This window comes from Hyla sarda, chromosome 7 (genome assembly GCF_029499605.1).
Source record: "Hyla sarda isolate aHylSar1 chromosome 7, aHylSar1.hap1, whole genome shotgun sequence".
Taxonomy (NCBI): Eukaryota; Metazoa; Chordata; class Amphibia; order Anura; family Hylidae; genus Hyla; species Hyla sarda.
In genome coordinates, this window is record NC_079195.1 from 113,903,793 (window position 1) to 113,928,024 (window position 24,232).

At 43.7% G+C, this 24,232-nt stretch overlaps 1 protein-coding gene across 4 annotated transcripts in view; it reads right to left on the reverse strand.

Annotated features, from left to right (window-relative positions):
• The window catches only part of NPFFR1 (neuropeptide FF receptor 1), a 458,339-nt gene that overhangs the window by 50,812 nt on the left and 383,295 nt on the right, over positions 1-24,232 (reverse strand). For all 4 annotated transcript variants that reach the window (XM_056530486.1, XM_056530488.1, XM_056530485.1 and 1 more), the window contains exon 3: positions 23,503-23,602. In XM_056530486.1, the coding sequence (XP_056386461.1) occupies positions 23,503-23,602 (100 nt within the window). The remainder of the gene's footprint in view (positions 1-23,502; positions 23,603-24,232) is intronic.

Here is a 24,232-nt window from a genome sequence, read left to right on the forward strand (position 1 = left end):
ACCTGTGGCCTTATTAATGAGGTAGCAGAAAGGGGAAGTGTGTTTAATAGGAAGTCAGACAGAATAGTTGGGGCTCTCCCCAGAAGACAGCAAGGTTGCTGTAGGGGGGAGGCAGGGATCCTGGTGAGGAACACACAGCCCAAGCTGTGAGTGGCCCCAACAGTGAAGTGGACAAGACAAGGAGTCTTAGCACACACAGCAAGGGTTTGCAAACACTGTGAACAGTGAGTAGAAGGTTGCAGGAGGCATAAGTTTCACTGGCCAGGAAGAAGCCACCAGTTGATAGTCAGGGCACGCTGGATTGTTTAGTTAGTGACTAGACAGTCTAGGGTTTTGTTTGTTCCTGTGTTATGCTTTTATTTATCCTGCAACCTGTCTAATAAAGCTGGTGAGGGGCCGGACTTGCATAAAAGTGGAAACGTGTCCTGTGGCGGTGTTAAGGACGATCCCAGAGCTATCCCCAGGGAGAAATCCTTACTATGTATGTATGTGTGTGTGTGTATATATATATATATATATATATATATATATATATATATATATATATATTATGCACTTAACAGGCAGTTAAAGGCAATGGGAAAAATCCACAACAAATCTGCGAGCAATTAGTCACAGAAAATGACAAGCTCCAAATTTAACCCCTTAACCTCCCTGGCGGTATGATTCTGTCTGGAAATGTGTACCAAAAGCGGTACAATTTTTTTTAACTGAATTTCACATCTCCCTCCGCCCATTTCACATCTCCCCCGTCACATTACCCTCTCCCTTGTCACATCCCCCGTCACATTCTCCCCCCTCCTTGTCACATTCTCCCCCCTCCTTGTCACATTCTCCCCCCTCCTTGTCACATTCTTCCCCCCTTGTCACATTCCCCCCTTGTCACATTCTCCCCCTTCATGTTACATTCCCCTCCCCCTGTCACATCCCCCCTTCATGTCACATTCCCCTCCCCCCTGTCACATCCCCCCCTGTCACATTCCCCCCCCCAGTCACATTCTCCCCCTTGTCACATTCCCCCCTTGTCACATTCCCCCCTTGTCACATTCCCCCCCTGTCACATTCCCCCCTTGTCACATTCCCCCCTTGTCACATTCCCCCCTTTGTCACATTCTTCCTATCCCCCCCTTGTCACCTTGTCCTGCAGCAAATACACTAGGTTTGCCGGCAGATTTCAAACCTAGTGTATTTGCTGCAGAACAAGCCCTTTCCCCTTCAGCCAATCACAGGCTTTACACCACTGCGGCCTGTGATTGGCTGAAAAGTGAAAGGTCCTAGAAGATGAATAGTGAAGAGAGGACACCCCGGACCGCACGGAGGGGAACGGCATCTGCAGGGACCGGGACTAGGTGAGCAAAAGTTTTTTTTATTTTGCTACTTCTTCCTTTTACACTTAGCTCAGTGTTTTTCTACCAGGGGGCCTCCAGCTGTTGTGAAACTACTACTCCCAGCATGCCCGGACAGCCTTTGGCTGTTCGGGCATGCTGAGAGTTGTAGTTTTGCAACAGCTGGAGGCCCCCTGGTAGGGAAACACTGACTTTTAGTATTTTTCTTTACCTTCTCTGGCCGGCCCCCGCCACGGGAGCCGACCAGAGCAGATAATCGCATGTTTTCCCGGGGGCTGCATCCCTATATCGCATTGCTTTTGCGATATATCATGCAGCCCGGCCGGGAACTCTGCAATTCTACCCCGAGCGTGACTCGGGGTTACCGATCCTGGCAGGGAAAATTAACCCCGAGTCACGCTCGGGATTACCGCTCAGGAGGTTAAGGACACATGACGTACTGGAACGCCATGTGTCCGCTCCCGATCTATAACGCGGGGCCATAGCGGGTCAGGCCCGCCCTCCAACAATGGCCGGGACCCGTGGCTAATAGCGCGCGGCATTGATCGCGGTGCCGCACGCTATTAACCCATTAGACGCAGCGTTCAAAGTTGAACGCCACATCTAAAGTGAAAGTGAAACCATGCCGGTTAGCTCAGTGGGCTGTTCGGGATAGCCGCGGCGAAATCGCGGCATCCCGAACAGCTTACAGGACAGCAGGAGGGTCCCTACCTGCCTCCTCACTGTCCGATCGCCGAATGACTGCTCAGTGCCTGAGATCTAGGCATGAGCAGTCAAGCGGCAGAATCATCGATCACTGGTTTCCTATGAGAAACCAGTGATCAATGATAAAGATCAGTGTGTGCAGTGTTATAGGTCCCTGTGGGAGCAATAACACTGCAAAAAAAAAGTGAAAAAAAAAGAGAATAAAGATCATTTAACCCCTCCCCTATTAAAAGTTTGAATCACCCCCTTTTCCCATATAAAAAAAAGTGTAAATAAAAATAAACATATATGGTATCGCCGCATGCGGAAATGTCCGAATTATAAAAATATATTGTTAATTAAACCGCATGGTCAATGGCGTACGCGCAAAAAAATTCCAAAGTCCAAAATAGTGCATTTTTGGTCACTTTTTATATCATGAAAAAATGAATAAAAAGTCAATAAGTCTTATCAATGCAAAAATGGTACCGTTAAAAACTTCAGATCACGGCGCAAAAAATGAGCCCTCATACTGCCCCATACGCGGAAAAATAAAAAAGTTATAGGGGTCAGAAGATGACAATTTTTTTTTTCAAGAGTAAGATTTATTAAAGTTTTGCATAGTAAAAAAGCAAAAACACAAACACAAACAGGTGCCAAAACACACGCAGGTGTCTGGGCGCAACATTTCTATAGTTAAGATGATAGCAATACATCTTAGCTCCAAGGTGGAGAGTCAACAAGACAGTTCTGAGTGTGGTCTGTGGCATATCTACCATAATGTGTGAGCTATGGCCACAACAAGTCTAACACGGGTAAGATAATACCGGGATTGGAGCATGACTAGGGAAAGCGGTGAGGGGGGGAGAAAGAGGAAAGAGGAAAAGAAAAGGGAGGGGAAAAGAGAAGAAAGCATATAAAGGCATACCTCTCCGTAGGATGCGCAGGACGGACTCCCGGACATGGTGTGTCGGCATCAGGTAGCAACTGTGTAGAAAACAGTATGAGGGGTCGAACACTAACCGATCAGCCATCAGGTAAGGAATCAGGGGGGAGCCAGATGTAGGTCTCTGTATTCAGTAGAGGAGAGAAAATGTATCCACGGACCCCAGATGAGGTGGTGTTTGTCCACCAGACGTCTGGAATCTGCAATCAGTTCCTCCATCCTGTGGAGGTGGGAGAGTTCCTGGAGCCACGTCGAGAGTGATGGAGGGGTAGTGTTTTTCCACAGCCTGGGAATGACCGTCCTGGCCGCTAGTAGCATGAACCTAGCGAGGCAGGCCGGCCATCTGGGTAGGTGGGGGGGAAGGATGGATAATAGTAAAGGAGGCCGGCTTGATCTCTAATCTAATGGACGTCAGGCGTTGAATTATATCCAAGATCTGTGTCCAAAAGCGACGTAAAAGAGGGCATCGAACCCAAATATGGGACATGGTTCCACCAGGCTCGCCACATCTCCAGCAGACAGAAGATGACAATTTTAAACGTATTAATTTTCCTGCATGAAGTTATGATTTTTTCCAGAAGTACGACAAAATCAAACCTATAGAAGTAGGGTATCATTTTAATCGCATGAACCTACAGAATAAAGATAAGGTGTCACTTTTACCGAAAAATTTACTATGTAGAAGCGGAAGCCCCCAAAAGTTACAAAACTGCGTTTTTTTTTTTCAATTTTGTCTCATAATTATTTTTTTTCCGTTTCATCGTAGATTTTTGGGCAAAATGACTGACGTCATTACAAAGTAGAATTGGTGGCGCAAAAAATAAGCAATCATATGGATTTTTAGGTGCAAAATTAAAAGAGTTATGATTTTTTAAAGGCAAGGAGCCAAAAACGAAAATGCAAAAACGGAAAAAACCCCGGTCCTTAAGGGGTCAAACTTCCCCTGCACAGTTAATCCATCTGCTTTGCTGCTTCTGTATTTCGTAAAAACAATTTCAGTACATGTGAACAACCCATGTGTGTCGCTGTACAACATCATGCTATTTTTTCTGTTGTGCAGAGTTGTAAAATGCATTTGTACATGAACCCCTAATAATAGACAGTGGTCATAAAACTACATAATAACACAGTAGAAAACATATTTGGGCAATAAACATTTGCAATTTTAGGATGTCACTACACATGTTTTGGACATTTGGCAATTATAGTGAAATGGCTTAAATATTGTATTTTTCAAGCGGGACAGGAAAATAAGATGTTTCTATAACTTGCAACATAGCTTTCTCAAATAGTTATAGCCCTTCAATACGTGATAGATGGCAGAAATATCCTGTTCCCTTGGCAATATTGATATAAATAATAAAGATATAAATAAGATAAAAAACAACCTGATAGTTGCTAGCAACAGCTGTTAGTACCCAGATGTCTTTTAAAAACATTTTAAACTATGTCTAACACTATGGGGTAAATATATAACGCTATTATGGCAGGTTTCTGGCATAAAAAAGTGTCAGAGCTTAGATTTCACCATGCATTGCATGGCTGGCTTGTGCACAATGGCAGATTTATAGGGGTACTCCGGCCCTAAGACATCTTATGCCCTATCCAAAGGATAGGGGGTAAGATGCCTGTTTGCAGGGGTCCCACTGCTGGGGAGCCCTGCAATCTTTCATGCAGCACCCTGCTATCATCAGCCTCCGGAACATCGCTCCGGGTCTGATGAATCATGATCACGGGGTCGAAGTATCGTGATGTCACGGCTCTGCCCCCTCAATGCAAGCCTATAGGAGGGGGCGTGGTGGCTGCGATGTTCGCTCCGGAGGCTGATGATGGTGGGGTGCTGCATGAAAGATTGTGGGGTCCCCAGCGGTGGGACCCCCGCGATCAGGCATCTTATCCCTTATGGATAGGGGATAAGATGTCTTAGGGCTGGAGTACCTCTTTAAATCAAATGAAAGGCAGTGGGAGTAAACTATTCCCCCTAGCCATCCCACTACACAACCCAGGTTTATGTAGAGGGGAGAAAAAAAAACACATATGATCCTACCTATGAGCCGAGGAAGCTTAGTACTTTTTAAGTGCTTTTTTTATTTTTAGCTGTTACATCCTCATATTGTCTTACTTTTCCTACTAAACATTCTCACTGTACAAAAACTGGCACCTTTATATCAAACCACAACCTCAGACTAATCAATTTAGCCAAGAAAGAAAAAAAAAAAAAAAGTATGTGTTCACTCTAGGGAAGTCCCATGTCATATGCAAATAATCAGCTTTTTTATTTTCCACAGTCTCACTGCGGAGTAAAATAAATGAAAAACTATTCTTAACTGAGTAACCTGATGAGATTTATTATATGAACATTTAAAGCTATTTTAAAAATTTTGTTTCCAGGAAGCATCACTTATCTACTCTATTTGTGCAACCCTTTTTCCCTATATTATTTTTTTTTAGAATTTCAGTGATAAGTTAAATGGGCACTGTCATTAAAATTATTTTATAGCAAATGATACAGCAGGTAAAATAAATAATATTTGTAATTTACTCCCTGTAAGATAAATAAATAAATAAATACATTCTTATGTCTCTTTCATTGCCTTATAAATGTGACCACTAGGATCTCTCTTCTGGAACAGACCACATTCCGTGTGCTCAGAAGCACAGACTTTGGTCTCCTGCTGGACTGGCAGGAGACCAAACTCAGGAAGCGCTGTCTGGCCATAAGCAGTGAATAGCACTTGCTCTCCCTGTTTCATACACAGGCAGTGCTGTTCACTGCCTATGGCCAGACCGCACTTCCTGAGTTTGGTCTCCTGCCAGTCCAGCAGGAGACCAAAGTCTGTGCTTTTGAGCACACGGAATGTGGTCTGTTCCAGAAGAGAGATCCTAGTGGTCACATTTATAAGGCAATGAAAGTGACATAACAAGAATTTTTTTTACAGGGAGTAAATTACAAATCTTATTTATTTTACCTGCTATATGAAATGAAAAAAAATATTTTAATGACAGTGCTTATTTAAAAAAATTATAAAATACCTTTGCCGTGACTCCATCTTTATATAATCTATTAATATGTGCATTCCCCGTTGAATAACTCTTTCTTCACATGATCCTATGTGAATCCCCAAATTGTAAGTAGCAAAATATCTCAGTATCCCTCACTGCATATAAAACTTAAAGGTCCTGAAATGTTCTTAAATTACCACGGTGATTTCACCATGAAGGTTGGAGAATATAAAAACTGTAGCCCTTCTCAACTAAAAAGGAAATGCTGACTACGATAGGAAGGTATCAAATAAACAGTGTATAACACCTTGCTGTGTATGAGGCTTCATAGCTGCAGACTGGTCAGAATACTGTAGAATCCTGTGATTGGCCAAAAGTACCTAAAATGGGCATGTGCTGGGGCACAACTGCCATATGGTGAGTTAAACTTCTTCCCACATGCAATGTCACCTGTTCAAAAGTGGAAGGTAGGAGCTCTGACTTGTTAAGTAAAGAGCAATCCTGAGCTTACTTTTTGTCAGGGTACAAGAGTGGATGTCCATAACTTATTGAAGTTATGGAGGTGTGGGTGGTTAATAACCCTCACTGTTGAGACTGCTAAGCACTGCGTAGCTACATGACAGGGACTTTTAGCATCAGTAGACTACAGCATGGACACTGAGGCAATGAGGAGAATGTTGAAAATGCATACCTGACTATTGATATGACTTAACAATCCCGCACCTGTAGCTATAGGTCTTGTATACTAACACATTGTTAAGATCTCCACTACATAGGCTGTCCCAGTAGCGGAGAGAGACCACTACTCTCAGCACTGCATAACACACCTTCACAAAGAACTGGAAAGAATCACCTTGACTCATCTTGACCCAGAAAATTGTGTGTGTGTGTATATATATCTATCTTTCTAGATCTTTGAAAAACAGCGGCACTCCAATGCGGTGAAAAAATGTGATCTTTTATTCACAAAGTGTGGTGCGACGTTTCGGCTGGCTCACCCAGCCATTTTCAAGCTTGAAAATGGCTGGGTGAACCAGCCGAAAGGTCGCACCACATTTGTGTGAATAAAAGATCAAATTATTTTCACCACATTGGAGTGCCGCTGTTTTTCAATCACCTGTATAATATGGGCCTGTGACCTGGACCTTATACAATGTGTACCCGGACATATTTTCTTTTTTTGGAGTGCTGCTCTCCTGTAAATACGCTGCTATCAATCTATATATACCATATAATGTGTGTGTGTGACTGAAGGGGGACAGTCCCCGAAATGCACAACTAGACCATTATTATGCACCATTTTTTATTTGTGTTTGTTTAAATAAATGGGTTTTTACTAAACAAAGTTTGCTGTGGAGATCTATGTGGCAGATCCATAATGTTTAAATTTTTTCCATTGACAGCAGTAAGTAGTGAGATGATGGCGGGTGTCATTTTTTGAAAACAACATCTTCCATCTGTAGTTTCACATGATACAAACAATGGGGTAGTTTACTAAACCATAACGTCACTAGAGGTGGGGCTACAGAATACTAAAGAACAGGCTGTATACTGTATAATCTAGACGGAGTTAACTCAGCATTTCTAGTTTCGTTTTTTCTTACTAGGCTTGAGCAGAGTGCTTAGCCCAGCAAGGGATGGGATGATGGTGCAATGTGGTGGTGGCGCTACAGAAACCAGCAATATATATACACTTCTGGTTACTGTCTATCCCCAAAGATTTAAGTAGCGATGCACAGTATGACTACTTAAGGCAGACACAGCTAAAACAGATTTGACAGGGGTTCCACTCCTGCACAGTATGCAGGGATGTGCTCTGCAATGCTATGTATTTTACCCTGCCCATGAGCCAACAGTGCAGGGACTCTTGTCATTAATCATTGGCAAAGACTGTTGCTCCTGTACTGTATACAACAATGCTTTGGATCACTACTTACCTCCGGTGCATGTGCTGGGCACAAAGCACCTATCACATGTTTAAAACTTTGCATGCCCAGTGCATTTACTCACTCAGTCACTTTTCCCTTTACATCAACCCAGCCCACTTCGCTTTTAATGAAGGCCTATTTTAGAATCCTCAAAAGAGTCGGTGAGTGCCCTTAAATCTTTTTTCTATGTTTATAGGAATCCCATCTAAATTAGATTCTTGCATTTTAGAACAAAGTAAATAAGACCAGTGCATGAAGTCTGTAGCAGATCAGGAAAACTTGCTCCTTAACCCCTTAAGGACCAGGCCCATTTTGGCCTTAAGGTCCAGACCAATTCTATTTTTGCATTTTCGTTTTTTCCTCCTCGCCTTCTAAAAATCATAACTCTCTTATACTTCCATCCACAGACCCATATGAGGGCTTGTTCTTTGCATCACCAATTGTACTTTGTAATTACATGACTTATTTTACCATAAAATTTACGGCGCAACAAACAAAATATTATTTATGTGGGAAAATTGAATAGAAAACCGCAATTTAGCAAACTTTGGAAGGTTTCGTTTTCACGCTGTACACCTTCCGGTAAAAATGACATGTTTTCTTTATTCTGTGGGTCAATACGATTAAAATGATACCCATGTTATATGCTTATGCTTTTCTATTATTGTAGCGCAAAAAAAAAAATCTCAAACCATTTTAACAAAATTAGTATGTTTGGAATTGCCCTATTTTGACCACCTATAACTTTCTAATTTTTCTGTATATGGGGCAGTATGAGGGCTAATTTTTTGTGACATGATCTGTAGTTTTTAGCAGTACCAGTTTTGCTTAGGTTTTACTTTTAATACATTTTTAATTACATTTTTTTTTAAATAAAATGTGGCAAAAAATCTGCAATTTTGGAAAAAAATTTATGTTTACGCTGTTCACCGTACGGGATAATTAGCAATATATTTTAATAGTTCAGACTTTTACACGTGCGTTGATACCAAATATGTGTATTAATAATTATTTGACGCCTTATTGGTGGTAAAAATGGGAAAACTGACATTTTAATTTTTTATTGGGGGAGGGGATTTTTCACATTTTTTACTTTTTTATTTTACATTAAAAAAAAATTCTACACTTTTTATGTCCCCATAGGGGACTATTCATAGCAATTAGTTGATTGCTAATACTGTTCAGTGCTATGTATAGGACATAGCACTGATCAGTATTATCAGTGATCTTCTCCTCTGGTCTGCTCGATCTCAGACCAGAGCAGAAGACCCCAGTAGACGGCTGGAGCCAGGAGAGGGGACCTCCGGCCGCCAAGCTGGATGATCTGATTCCCGCAGCAGTGCTGCGGGCGATCCAATCATCCATTCAAAGTACTGCACTGCAGCAGATGCCGCGATAGCGGATGTCCGCCATTACCGGCGGTTCCCTGGCTGCTGATAGCAGCCGGGACCTGCCGTGCATGATGTGAGCACCGCTCCGGTGCTTGCGATCATGGCGGTGCGTATATGTACGTCATGGTGCGTTAAGTACCACGTCATCATGACGTACATTTACATCCATTGTCGATAAGGGGTTAATTATCTTTAATACAGAAGTGTTCTCTTTAACTTGCACTCAGGGCAATACTTAAAGTGTTATTGTCTCAATGTGCCCTTGTAAGGTTCATTGTATAAAAAATCTCCTTAATCATACATGTCCAAATTCTTTAATAATAAAAAAAATGACTAGAAAAGGTGAAATAATTATTTGTGTTAAAGCGCAACTGTCATGACATTTTGGTGCAATAACAGCCTTTGTTCTGTGTGCAGGTGGTGGGCATAATAATATTTTTACCTGAAATTTGGCGGCTTTCATGACTGCAAAAAAGGCTTTTATTCAAATACACTGACGGTCGGATAGGCGTGGCACGAGGTATGCGATGCCACGCCCACCCACACGCCTACTCCGTATGTCCGCGCCGGGACCTCTGTGTGATTGACACACAGGTCCCAGCGCATGCGCCCTTCAGCTAATCTAACCTGCGTGCTGCTGTGTGTCATCCAGCAAGCGTTCGCTCCCGCCCCCGTCTTCCTCCTCAGTGCGCAATCAGGTTAGTTCTCGATACTAGGTGCAGAGAGGAAGCGCGCTCTCTGCACCTAGCACTGCGCAGGCGCACTGAGGAGGAATACGGCGGCAGGAGCGAGCGTTTGCTGGATGACACACAGCAGCGCACAGGTTAGATTAGCTGAAGGGCGCCTGCGCTGGGACCTGTGTGTCAATCACACAGAGGTCCCAGAGCGGACATACGGGGTAGGCGTGTGGGTGGGCGTGGCATTGCGTACCTCACGCCACGCCTATCCGACCTTCAGTGGCTTTGAATAAAAGCCTTTTTTGCAGTCATGAAAGCTGCCATATTTCAGGTAAAAACATTGTTATACCCACCACCTGCACACAGTACAAAGGCAGTGTGCAGGTTATTGCACCAAAATGTCATGACAGTTGCGCTTTAAGTACTCCATCTTATCCTATTAATTCAAGACTTTACATTGTATGAAGGAGATTTAGTAATCTGCATGCAAATGTTGAAGAGACCTTTTAGTGCTGCTATTCTGAATTATTATGAATTTCTGCATTTCAGAGTTTTATCTGTAATTGATTATCGTGTACATTTCTTTACTTTACTTTTAACACACAATCTTTCTTGCTGTGCGGTTATTGTAGTTTCTAATTGACTTAGTAAAATCCAATATTTGACTCATAAAGCAGAAGAAGAAGACTTAAAGGGGTAATCCCGTGGAAAACTTTTTTTTTTTTTTTTAAATCAACTGGTGCCAGAAAGTTAAACAGATTTGTAAATTACTCCTATTAAAAAATCTTAATCCTTCCAGTACTTTTTAGGGGCTATATACTACAGAATAAATGCTTTTCTTTTTGGATTTCTCTGATGTCACGACCACAGTGCTCTCTACTGACCTCTGCTGTCCATTTTTGGAACTGCCCAGAGCAGAAGAAAATCCTCATAGCAAACATATGCTGCTCTGGACAGTTCCTAAAATGGACAGCAGAGGTCAGAAGAGAGCACTGTGGTCGTGACATCAGAGAAATCCAAAAAGAAAAGCATTTCCTCTGTAGTATACAGCCCATAAAATGAATTGGAAGGATTACGATTTTTTTTAATAGAAGTGATTTACAAATCTGTTTAACTTTCTGGGACCAGTTGATTTAAAAAAAAAAAAAGTTTTCCACAGGAGTACCCCTTTAATTATATTTCTAGCACAAAGCTTTACAAATTGAATATTGCTTATATAGAAATAAGAATATCAACTCCCCATGGTGTACATAGAAGTTGAACAGTGATTTGCTGATCACTTCAGTGGTGTTCTCAGTTAGTATTTTGTCATTTATATCTACACAGAAGGACTGTCACTCTCCCTACCATGAGAGACTGGTACAGGGACGTGCACAGACATTTTGAGGGGCAGGGGCTCAAGTAGAAAAAAGGGCACTTCTCATTATAAAAAAAAAGTTTGCAAAAACCTTACATATGTTAATACAACACTTCCTGAGATAAGGGACCTCTGGCAATCATGCCAGCTGAATGATACCCCATCACTCCACGGAGGTCCCAATCAATGAGGGCATCATAGAGCAGGTGCATTAAAAGAGCAGGGTCCTCAATTCCCTGTGCGCTCATCCCTGGACTGGAGTTGTATCACTTGAGAAACCCCTGAATCAATGGGGGGAAACATTTTGGGTTACTTGTATATATTTGTATATCAATATGACACAGGTGTATGTGCTATTTATCAGTATTTGCCTATTATATGTAGCTGTAAGTGCTCATGAATATACTAGCATGAGTTTCTGTATAGAGTGGCTGCTTTAAGCTTGGATATTTAGTCTTTGAGGAGTATTACTAACTATTACAATTATTTAAAATCTATTGTTGGCTCATTCTAGTGCACTGTTTATGTGAGCACCTTTTTCAGCCACTGTCTTTAACTGCAAACAGTATATCACCATGGGTGGTTATTAGAGATGAGCAAATTTTAGAAAATTTTGATTTGGCCAATTCGCTGAATTTTCCCCCCAAAATTGTTTTGATACAAATTTATTTATAGCAAATCGTTATTAAAAATGGCCTACAGAGAGCTTCAATAGAACACTTTGCCTTGCTGTAACACACATTGGGTGTGCGCTGGGTTAGTGAAATAATACTGTTATTCAGTATGACATGCAGATCAGAGGAACGCTATAAGTATCAGGCGTCACAGAGTGGCACAATGACAGAGCCTGGAGGTGGCATCAGTATGAGGAGAACATATAGTGGCTGAATGACACAGTGTTGAGGTGGCGGCAGCATGAGGAGAACATATAGTGGCTGAATAACACAGCCTGGAGGTGGCGGAAGTATGAGGAGACAATATAGTGGCTGAATGACACAGCGTGGAGGTGGCGGCAGCATGAGGAGAACATATAGTGGCTCAATGACACAGCATGGAGGTGGCGGAAGCATGAGGAGAACATGTAGTGGCTGAATGACACAGCCTGGAGGTGGCGGAAGCATGAGGAGACAATATAGTGTCTTAATGACACAGTGTGGAGGTGGCGGCAGCATGAGGAGAACATTTTGTGTCTGAATGACACAGCGTGGAGTTGGAGGCTGCATGAGGAGAACATATAGTGGCTGAATGACACAGCCTTGAGTTGGCAGCAGCATGAGGAGACCATATAGTGGCTGAATGACACAGCGTGGAGGTGGCAGCAGCATGAGAAAGACATATGGTGGCAGCATGAGACAGCTTGGAGCTGGTATCAGCATCAGGAGAACATATGGTGGGAGAATAAGAAAGCCTGGAGCTGGCATCAGCATGAGGAGAAAATATGGTGGCAGAATGAAACACCCTGGAGGTGGCAGCAGCAGGATCAGGGGTCCTGAAAATGACCCGGTGACTGAGTGGTGCGGTGGGTGGCAATAACAGTTCCCGGTGACAAAGTTGGGTGAAAAAAAAAAAAAGAGTACGTGGCATCAGATGTGTGGCACCAGGTTGGTGGCAGGATCAGAATAGTAGCTGAGGCAGGTAGGCAGAAGAAAACTTTCTCTCACAGTGTTAGTGTGCACAAGTATTGAAGATATGCATTATGTAAAACTTAACTTTTAACCCCTTAAGGACTCAGCCCATTTGGGCCTTAACCCCTTAACGACCACGGACGTAAATGTACGTCCTGGTTTGGCGGCACTTCCCGCACAAGGACGTACATTTACGTCCTGTGTATGACCGCGAGCATCGGAGCGGTGCTCGCGTCATACACGGCAGGTTCCGGCTGCTATCAGCAGCTGGTGACCCGCCGTTAATGGCCGACATCCGCGATTGCGCGGATGTCCGCCATTAACCCCTCAGATGCCGTTATCTGTACAGATCACGGCATCTGCGGCAATGCGCATAATAAAATAGATGATCGGATCGCCCGCAGCACTGCCGCAGCGATCCGATCATCTGTAATGGCGGCCGTAGGTCCCCTTAACTTTCTCTGGCCGTCTCCCAGCGTCTCCTGCTCTGGTCTGAGATTGAGCAGACCAGAGCAGGAGATAGCCGATAATACTGATCAGTGCTATAGCACTGAACAATATTACCAATCAAAGGATTGCTATAGATAGTCCCCTATGGGGACATGAAAAGTGTTAAAAAAAAACTGTTGAAAAATGTAAAAATAAATAGTAAAAAATTGTGAAAAATCCCCTTCCCAATAAAAATAAAAATTGTCCGTGTTTCCCATTTTGCCCCCAAAAAGCGTAATTTTTAATAAACATATTTGGTATCGCTACGTACGTAAATGTCCGAACTATCAAAATAATGTTAATGATCCCGTACGGTGAACGGCGTAAACGTAAACAATTTAAAAAAGTCTAAAAATGCTGCTTTTTTGTCACATCTTATTAAAAAAAATTAACAAAAAATTATATTATATAAATTTATATATGCAAATGTGGTATCGTTAAAAAGTTCAGATGATGGCGCAAAAAATGAGCCCTCATACCGCCCTATATACGGAAAAATGAAAAAGTTATAGGTGGTCAAAATAGGGCGATTTTAGATTACTGATTTGATGCAAAAAGCGGTACAAAAATATAATAGTATCTTGCCATGGGTATAATTTTAATCGTATTGACCCACAGAATAAAGAACACATGTCATTGTTACCGTAAATTGTACAGTGTGAAAACAAAACCCTCCAAAGTGTGCAAAATTGTGGTTTTCATTAAAATTTCCTCCCTAAAAAAATATTTCTCGCCGTACATTTTACGGTAAAATCAGAGGTTTCATTACAAAGTACAATTAATCATGCAAAAAATAAGCCCTTATATGGGTCTGTAGATGGAAATATGAGTTACGGATTTTAGAAGGCGAGGAGGAAAAAACGAAAATGCAAAAAAAAATTGGCCTGGTGAAAATGGGCTTGGTCCTTAAGGGGTTGAGGGCTCAGACAATTTTATTTTTACGTTTTTGTTTTTTCCTCCTCGCCTTCAAAAAAATCATAACTCTTATATTTTCATCCACAGACTAGCTTGAGGGCTCGTTTTTTGCGCGACCAGTTGTCCGTTGTAATGCCATCACTCACTTTACCATAAAATGTATGGCGCAACCAAAAAATACTATTTGTGTGGGGAAATTGGGAAATTAAAAAGAAAACCGCAATTCAGCAAATTTTGGAACGTTTCGTTTTCATGCCGTCCAATTTACGGTAAAAATGAAATGTGTTCTTTATTCTTTGGGTCAATATAATTAAAATGATACCCATGATAACATACTTCTCAATTACTGTTGCGCTTAAAAGAAATCGCAAACTTTTTAACGAAATTAGTACGTTTAAAATCCCCCTATTTTGAAGACCTATAACTTTTTCATTTTTCCATATAAGTGGCGGTATGAGAGCTCATTTTTTTGCGCCATGATCTGTAATTTATATTGATACCATATTTGCTTATATAAAACTTTTAATACATTTTTTATGAATTTTTTGGGGAATAAAATGTTATGGATGGATGTTATGGATTTTTTTTTAACCTTCACGCCGTTTACCGTACAGTATCATTAACATTTTATTTTAATAGTTCGGATATTTACGCACGTGGCGATACCAAATATGTATATAAAATATTTTTTTTTTACACTTTTTGGGGGTGAAATAGGGAAAATAGGACAATTGACGTTTATATTGGGGGAGGTTTTTTTAAATTTATTTTTACATTTTTTTACTTTTATTTTTACACTTTAATAGTTCCCATAGGGGACTATTTATAGCAATCGTTCGATTGCTAATACTGTTCAGTGCTATGCATAGGACATAGCACTGATCAGTATTATCAGTCATCTTCTGCTCTGGTCTCGATCACAGACCCGTGGAAGGAAGTGGAGGCAGGTGAGGGAACCTCCGTCTGCCGTTCTGGATGATCGGATCACCGCGGCAGCGCTGCCGGCGATCGGATCATCCATTTTAGTGACTGCGATACTGCAGATGCTGTGATCTGCATTGATCACGGCATCTCAGGGGTTAATGACGTTTGCCATTGCCAGCGGGTCACTGGCTGCTATCAGCAGCTGGGACCTGCCGCGCATGACCCGAGCATCGCTCCAGTGCTCGCGGTTATGCATAGGACGTAAATGTACGTCCTGGTGCATTAAGTACCAGCTCACGAGGACGTACATTTGCTTAGGATAATATATATGGACCAAAAATTGTGCAAAGGTGTGCAAAAAACACCATGTGCCACCTACACCATCAATGGTGCAAAAACCTCTAAAATGTGGAAGTGAACAACATATGGTCAATTTTAACCAGTCGGTGTAAAACCTTCCTCTCTAAGGCCCTACTCTCGCATTATTAATTCCCTTCTTGGTAAGTGTTTCTTGCCCTAAAAAGGGCAGCCCCACACAGGAACCACCTACAAACACTGCCATTTCCAAGGGTTTTTAGGTGGAAATAGGGGTTGGTTCCTGTGTGGGGCAACCCTTTTTAAGACTAGTAACACTTTCCTCGAAAAGGTAGAAGGGAACAACGTATTGTCCATTGTAGCTCTCCCACTATGAATTCCCTTCTTTGCAATTGTTACTCATCCTAAAATGGGTGGCCCCACACAGGAAACTCTCTATTTCCACCTAAAAACACTGGGAAATGGCAGTGTTTGTAGGGGGAAATAGGGAGAGGTTCCTGTGTGGGGCTGCCCTTTTTAGGACGAGTAACACTTGCCAAGAAGGGAAGTAATAAAGCGAGTGTAGGGCCTTACAGGGGAAGTTTTTACCCCCACCGGTTGCAATGGACCATACATTGTACCCTTCCAACTTTTAGAGGTCTTTGCATCACATCAATACTTGGTGGTGTAGGTGGCAAATGCTGTTTTTTGCACACCTTTCCTTTTGTTTCATTTCAAAATTTTTTGGGGAACATATATTTTATCCTAAGAATGTTATCAAAAATTAAGTTTTACGTAATGCATATCCTCAATACTTACTTGTGATCTAAAGCAGAGGAATGTCTGTAACTGGGGAGCAGCACCTTAAATATGTTTAGCACTATCGATATTTATGAACTGTTGGTGTGGCACCATGGTCAATCTACTCTGATGCATCAGGCATTGGTGGGTTGAAATCCTGGCTGATCCATGCCTGATTCATCTTCACAAAGGTCTGCCTCTCCACATTTTTCGTGGACAGACAAGTTCTCCTTGGGGTTACGATGGCCCCCGCCGCACTAAACACCCACTCTGATGGCACACTACTGCCCGGGCAGGACATCTTTTCCAGGGCAAACTCTGCTAGTTGTGGCCACAAATCAAGTTTGGCTGCCCAGAAGTCCAGCGGATCTTCAAATTGTGTTGGCATGGTGATGTCACGGTATGCCCCCACCTGCTGGTTCAGGTCTACCTGCTGATGAGTTGCTTCACTATGCGGGTGAGGAAAGCTACTCATCAGCGACTGTAGACTCAGACTGCTGCTAATGGAACTGGTCCTGCTCCTGCCACCCCACCCCTCCCCAGCAGCCATGGCAGTGGAAGGTGAGCACAGAGGGCCCCCCCAAGTCAGACCTGCGAGAGGATGGACAATGGCGCAGATAGGCATCGGCCAACTGACTACGTAGGATGTCTCTGTAGTAGGTCAGTTTGTCTTCCCTCTCAGTGGGTGTATAAAAAGGCCCCCATTTTGTGCCGGCAGCGAGGGCCCAAGAAGGTGAAGAGCCAGAAGTCATCCTGCTGACGAATGGTGACAATTCGGCGGTCACTACGCAAGCAAGTGAGCATGCATCGTGCCATTTGTACAAGTGACTCGGAGGGACTCCCTGCCACCATCTCCACTGCATACTGCCACTGTGTGTCTGGGTCCTCTGTCTTGCCTTCCTCATAACCCTCTAGCTGCTCCTGCTCCTCCTCTCTATTCAGATGACTAGAAAAACCACCCATCTTGCGAAACCTAAACTTGTGTAGTAAGCAATGATTCGATTTCTTCATGAATGACTTTTAGCAGTTCCTCCCCTGTGTGACTCCTTTCGCCAAGGTAAACCACGTGAAGAACCGTGTGACACTGCCGTGCCCTGCACACACGGTATGCTGGAGGGGCACTAAAACTTGTCCATGCAGTGGAGGCTGAGGACATGGTGGAGGATGAGGAGGCGGAGTCACACACTGTCACCAACAGCCAACAGCCTGAGAGCGTGGAGGCGGAAGCGGCATGACCTGTCCAAGTTGCTGTAGTGGCTGTACAATCACCCAGGGGGCCATAAAGGACATGTATTGTCCCTGATCGTAGTTACAGCTCCACATGTCAGAGCTGCCGTGCACTTTGGTACACACCAACAGGCTCAACGACTGGCCCATCTTCTGTTCCCCAAAATTGTGCACGGCTGGTACTGCCTTCTTCGCAAAGAAATGACGGCTTGGGACTCTCCCCCTCGGCTCGGCACAAGCCATCAGTTCTCTGAAAGGTGCAGAGTCCACCACTTGAAAAGGGAGGGACTCCAGCACCAGCAACTTAGACAGAAGCACATTCAGCTTCTGCACCATTGGATGAGTGGGCGCATACTGTTGTCTCTTGGACATGGCTTTGCCGATGTATTGCTGGCAGAATGACTGACTTGAAATAGGAGGAGTAGGAGCATCTGGAGTGAGAGAAGATGGGTATTACACACGGCTCCTTTTGGCTGAGGTGGTGGAGTCTTGGCTGGCTGAAACAGGGAGCGGCATGCCACTGGATGATGCAGCAGGCTAGACCACCCCATCGGAGCCCCGGTTCTCAAAGGCTGCTTTATGGTGATGCTGCATATGTTGACGCAGGGCCGTGGTGCCAACATTGGGACCCTGGCTACACTTGACCTTCTGCAGACACATCTTGCATGTGGCCATGTTAAAATCCTCAGGAATCCCTGTTTCACTACCTCCTGGGAAGGTAGGCTGCTGCGAAGCAGGTGGTCTACCCCGGGCAAGTTTGGCTCCAGACTTTCCACTTCTGCCACCATGCTGACTGCCAACCATGCTACCACCTTGCTTGCTCAGCTGCTGCCTCACGAGCAACCTGCAACCCTCTTCTCCTGATGATGATGAAGCTCCCAAGTGCGATCGGCTTCATTATCATCGAGTTGTGTCTGCACGTCACTGATGTCCTCCACAGGTACCTCAAGAGTGTCTGCTTCAGGAGCCTGAACGCTCGCAACACCACCTCCCACACCACTCCCCTCATCATTACTTGCACACTTAGCAGATAAAGCGGTGGATGTCTCCTCCACTTCTTGGCTGGGCAGTAGCTGCTGACTGTCCTCTAGATCGTCCTCACTAAATAGTGGAGCTGAACTCACAGCATAAGATACTTCGGTGGAGGAGGGAACAGCATAGGACAGAGGGAGGCAATGGGAGGGCAGAGACTGTTCGCGGTCCATGCCAATTGAGGGTTGTGTCTGAGGAACCCACCGACTGTTGACTGGGGGTGTCAGATGTCATTTGTGATGAAGTGGATGACCGTGTCAACCAATCAATGACGGCAGATGGGTTGCTGGTCAAGACACGACCGCTAGCTGATATCGGGAGCTCAGGCCTCTCACTGTGACTTCTGCTGCCACTCGATCCTAGTCTGCTGTGACTTCTGCCTGACGAATTTAGGCCTCTCCCACTCCTCTGTGCACGTCCTGTCACTTCGCTGCCTGACATACTTAGTGCATATATGAGGGGAGTACAATGCGCTCCACTATGCTTAAAACAGTATTTTTGTACAACACCAGCCGGTATTTACTTTTGACTGGCCTTTCAAAGTATCTAAGCCCTTAAGACTTTAACAGTAACAAAATGGTACACCACTTAGATGTACATATGCGGTATGCACTTATGAGGAGAGGACAATGCGATCCAGTACGCTTAAAACAGTATTTGTGTAGTTTTGGCTGGACTTTCACAGTATCTAGGCCCTTAAGACTTTAACGGGAACAAAATAGTACACAACTGAGATGTACATATGTGGTATGCACTTATGAGGGGAGGACAATGCGCTCCAGTTCGCTTAAAACAGTATAAAAGTAAAGTTTTATTAAAGTTTTCAACATACTAAGGAAAAAGGAAAAAAAACAACATGAGAAATGTCGACACTGGTCAGGCAACAAAGCCCACATGTCACAAGTAAACAAGGTGTTTGGGTCAACCAGCGAAGTCAATCATTACAGCAGTCCGAGCCTTACATCATGAAAGAACTCTAGAGAACAGAGGCTGTAAGTATCTAATAGGGTTCAGAACTACGTATAAATTCGATAACGTTAACGAAAATTCAAACATCGCCAGCAGTGAAGCAGAGAACCAGGGAAGACAAAGGAAACACAATAGAGGTAGAGGGAACTGGAAGATAGAAGAAGAGGGAAAGAGAGGAAAATATACAGAGGGGGAAGAAGAAGGAGGGGGGGAGAATCGAAGAGGGGAAGATAGGATGCAGCAGACTTAGTGTAATATAGCAGAGTGTCTTACCTGTTCGGACTGAACCACTCCACCTGTCTAAGCAGTAAACTGCAACTGTGGGTGAGCTATTGCGGGGTTGGACAGAGGGGATTGAGCGTGCTTGTAGACAGATCTAAGTTATCACCAGTGAACTCCTGGGAAGCAACATAGGATAGCCAAGGCGACCAAACAGCATGGTATTTATCGAACTGTCGGGTAGAGTCTGCCCGGAGTTCCTCCATCCTGCAAGTATAGGTAACTTCCTTCAGCCATGAGGAGTAGGTCGGGGGAAGTGGGGATTTCCAAAGGAGAGGGATCACAGCTCTAGCCGAGATAAGTAAATAGTGAGCTAAAGTGGCTGACAGTCGGGGGCATGTGCGAGGGAATATGGATAGGAGGATAGGTTGTGGGTCCTTATCGATGGAATGGGTTGTCAGCCTATTTACGGTGGATAATACTTGTGTCCAAAACATACTCAGTGTCGGGCATGTCACCCAGATATGGGAAATTGTCCCTTTCGAGCGTCCGCACCTCCAACATGCATCGGAAACCTGTGGGAACATCTGCGCCAAGAGAGACGGCACTCTTTACCATCTCGTGATGATTTTATAGTTAGTTTCTTGCGCCTTGCATGAGATACTAGATTTGTGGCAGTGTAGCAGGGCACGAGACCAGTCATCGTCAGGAATAGAACATTGTAGTTCCCTTTCCCATGCCACTCGATAGGGCAGAGGGGTTTAAGAGTGTTCCCCTATGATCAGGGCATAGAGAGTTCCGATTGCATGGGGGACAGGAGCGGAGGCCGCACAAATGGTTTCAAAGGGGGTCAATTGTCTATGAAGACGGAGGGAGGCTTTGTTGGCGTTATAGAAGTGTAGAAGTTGACTATATTGGAACCTATGTAAAGTTGAAGGTTGTGTTCCACTCAAAAGGTCTGAGAGGGATTTCAAGCCCGTGGGTTGCAGTAAGGAAGCGAAAAGGACATAGTCAGACTTTTTACGCGTTAAGAAAGTGACAGAAGTCAGCGCTGGAGGGAAGAGCACTTTGCCAAACAGGGGCATTAGGGGGCCATCCGGGAAGTAGTGAGATGTGTTTTTCAGGTAGGTCTGATGTGCTCGCAGTATTGAAAGTGTTACCGGGGGAAGATGGTCAGGTTTATGATCAGTAGACTGTGAGGTTCCCGTCCCTATCTGTGCCACAGAGAGGTAGGTGGATACTGGCTGTATGGCAAGGCCTAGCTTCTTAGCAGGTTGATGCCCGGGCATTGGTGGTCTGACAGAGGCAGATAAGTACTCAGGTAGGGATGTGGTGGTAATTAGGGAAGGAATCCCTAAGTTAATAGCAGTTCCGCACCGGTGGGTGGCTGGGTGCGGGGCGGCACGGGCCTATGCTGGAACCGGGAGCTGTGGCGCTGCAGGAGAGGGTAGTAGCGGAGGCCGTGAGGCAGCCGAACTCTGGTGCTGGAGGGAGGCGGCGGCACTTACTTTCAATATTGCGCACGGCACGCTGTCAGAGCCTGGAGCAGAGTCCTGTGAGTTGTCGCCGGTCTCCCTCTGTCCGCAGGCCGTGCGATCCTCACTGTCAGTGGGGACACTTGCTGCAGTCGCCGCGTGAAGCGCTTGCTCACTCCTCCTCCCCTCCACGTGCTGCTGCTGTTGGGAAATGGCGCCTGAAGGCCGCGCCACAGGCAGGCCGGTCTGTTTGGATGGTAGAGGTGTGAAATAGTGGGTGATACCGTTCAGAGGAGGCACAGTGGGTGCAGATTGCTTCTTCTTCCGTTTGGAATGAGATCTACCGCCCATAACCTTCAGATTAGCCCGTTTTCAGTCCGGTCCAGCAGGAGCTCTCACTCCATGCTTCCTCTCTCTAGCGTGTCCAGCCACGCCCCCTAAAACAGTATTTGTGTACAACACTAGCAGTACACACCAGTGCTGCAGCACACAGTCACTGTATACTACACCCAAAATAGCACTCTCTCTCAATCTCACTCCCTTCCCTAACAGTGCTCCTAGGCAGGATTTAGGATTGATCGCTGCCGTTCAATACAATACACTGTGCAATACACTATCCCTCTCTGTAATAGAATGCTCTCTCTCCCTCTCTCTTTGCAACAGAATGCTGATGTGACTGTGAGGTGAATCGCTGATGGAAAAATACTTTTCTGTGCAACCCACAGCGCTGTTTGTCCCTCTCTATCTCTCTCTGCAATAAAAGGCTGAAGTGACTGGCCGCAAGTGACCTATGATTATATAGGGCTGTGACATCACAGGGGTGGCTGGCTGCTTATAGGCTGCATGCTGCATGTGATTCAGGGTCATCCCACCTACCATTGTTTCTGTCTTCCCAGGATTTCTTGCCCCATTTCATCACACGTGGATCCACCACTTTAGATGCCCTGGAGCCTGGACTGCACTAAATGGAGTTTAATGAAGCGATTTGCGCGATCAAATCACGGCGATATTCACATTAGTTGCAAATAAAATCTCTCCTGAAATTTGCAACAAATTCTGATTCGTCTGATTCGCTCATCCCTAATAGTGATGATGATTCTTTTAATACTTGGGTTTTTTAAGTGTGTGTGTGTATATGTTACATGTTTTTAACATATTTAATTAAAAGTTACATTTTAGAAGAGGATCTATAAAATTGCTGTGATAGTAATATGAAATCAGGGATCCATCACTTTTTATTTATTTTTTGTGCTGTGATAACTTTCTAAGGGACGAGGAAATTTGTACACCTCAGAAACAGGAAATTGGCAGCAATATATTTACAATTAAGCCGATATATTTACATCTCAGTTTATTTAGTATTCAGCACTAAGCCCAGAAACACTGGCACTTGCATTTCATGGCACACTATCAATAAAGGCTCTTAATGGTCTCTGGAATATTCTACTATGCTGACTGCATGTTGGCACATAATATATATGGTATACATTTTATACCTTGATTTGCAATAAAGGGGTACTCCGCCCCTCGACATCTTATCCCCTATCCAAAGGATAGGGGATAAGATGTCTGATCGTGGGGGTCATGCCTCTGGGACCCGCGCGATCTCTGTGCAGCACCCAACGTCCAGTACTTATGTGGATTTTTATACTACAGAGAAAGTTGTGTAGATCTTTCCAGTCTAACCACAGTTGTGTCTACTGACACCTCTGTCCATGTCAGGAACTGTCCAGAGTAGAAGCAAATCTCCACAGTGAACCTCTCCTGCTTTGGACAGTTCCTGACACAGACAGAGGTGGCAGCAGAGAGCACTGTAGTCAGACTGGTAAGAACTACACAACTGGAATGATTAAGATTTTTAAATAAAAGTAATTTACAAATCTGTTTAACTTTCTGGCACTAGTAAATTTGAAAACACTCTTTTTCTAGAAGAGTACCTCATTGAATGTAAGTGCATGGCTGCTCCTAGCAACCATAGCTTACAGTCTATATAGCGAGTGCAGCACCTTCAACAGATTTCTCAGCCTGACATATGCTGCCTGGGGTGAGAGACCAGGGCACTCTGGTAGACTTATAATAATAATAAATCTCTTCCATTAATGTTCTTTCACATACTTATATAAAATTAGCTATAACAACTAAAATTAAATACATGATACAAAAACTTAAAAAATGACCAAAATGGATATTTACACATTACCTTTCCACTGCAATGGCCACAAGAGTAAATACAGATGCAGAAACAGACATTCCTTGGACAAGACCACTCATTTTGCACATGATGTTGTCAAAAGGCCATCCTAAACAAAAAACAAACAGCAACAAAAAAAGTGTTATTACTTGTATATTTCTATTAAAAATTCAATAAAACACGATAATTGTGCGGAAGGTTTAATTTTCAATTAAAGGGGTACTCCGGTGTAAAACTTTTTTTTTTTTTAAATGAACTGGTGCCAGAAAGTTAAACAGGTTTGTAAATTAAAAAGAAAAAAGGGGGTGTATGTGCAGCTCACAATCACAATACACACTGAGGTCAAACTGGGGCATGCAACTATACCCTAATTGCACAAAAAGACAAGCCAATAGAAAAAAGTTGCCCGGACCTTCTAAGTGAGTAAATGATGGTTTGGATATTAAATGAGAAATATTAAATGAATGATTGTCTGGATCGTGCTTCAATGATAATAGTATAAACAGTTTAATAAGATAGGATAAATAGACTGTAGTTAGTTACTTCTCACAGGGCCCATGTGAGTAGAACATATAAAATAAAAACAACCTTTAGGTAATAATGTACATGAAAAATATAAAATGACAATAATACCAAAAATTAAGATAATGTTATGGCATGATAATGTCACTGGCATATAGTGAGTGCAGCTGGTATTTAACCGCTAATATCTAGGCACCCACTGAACAATATGTTCAAC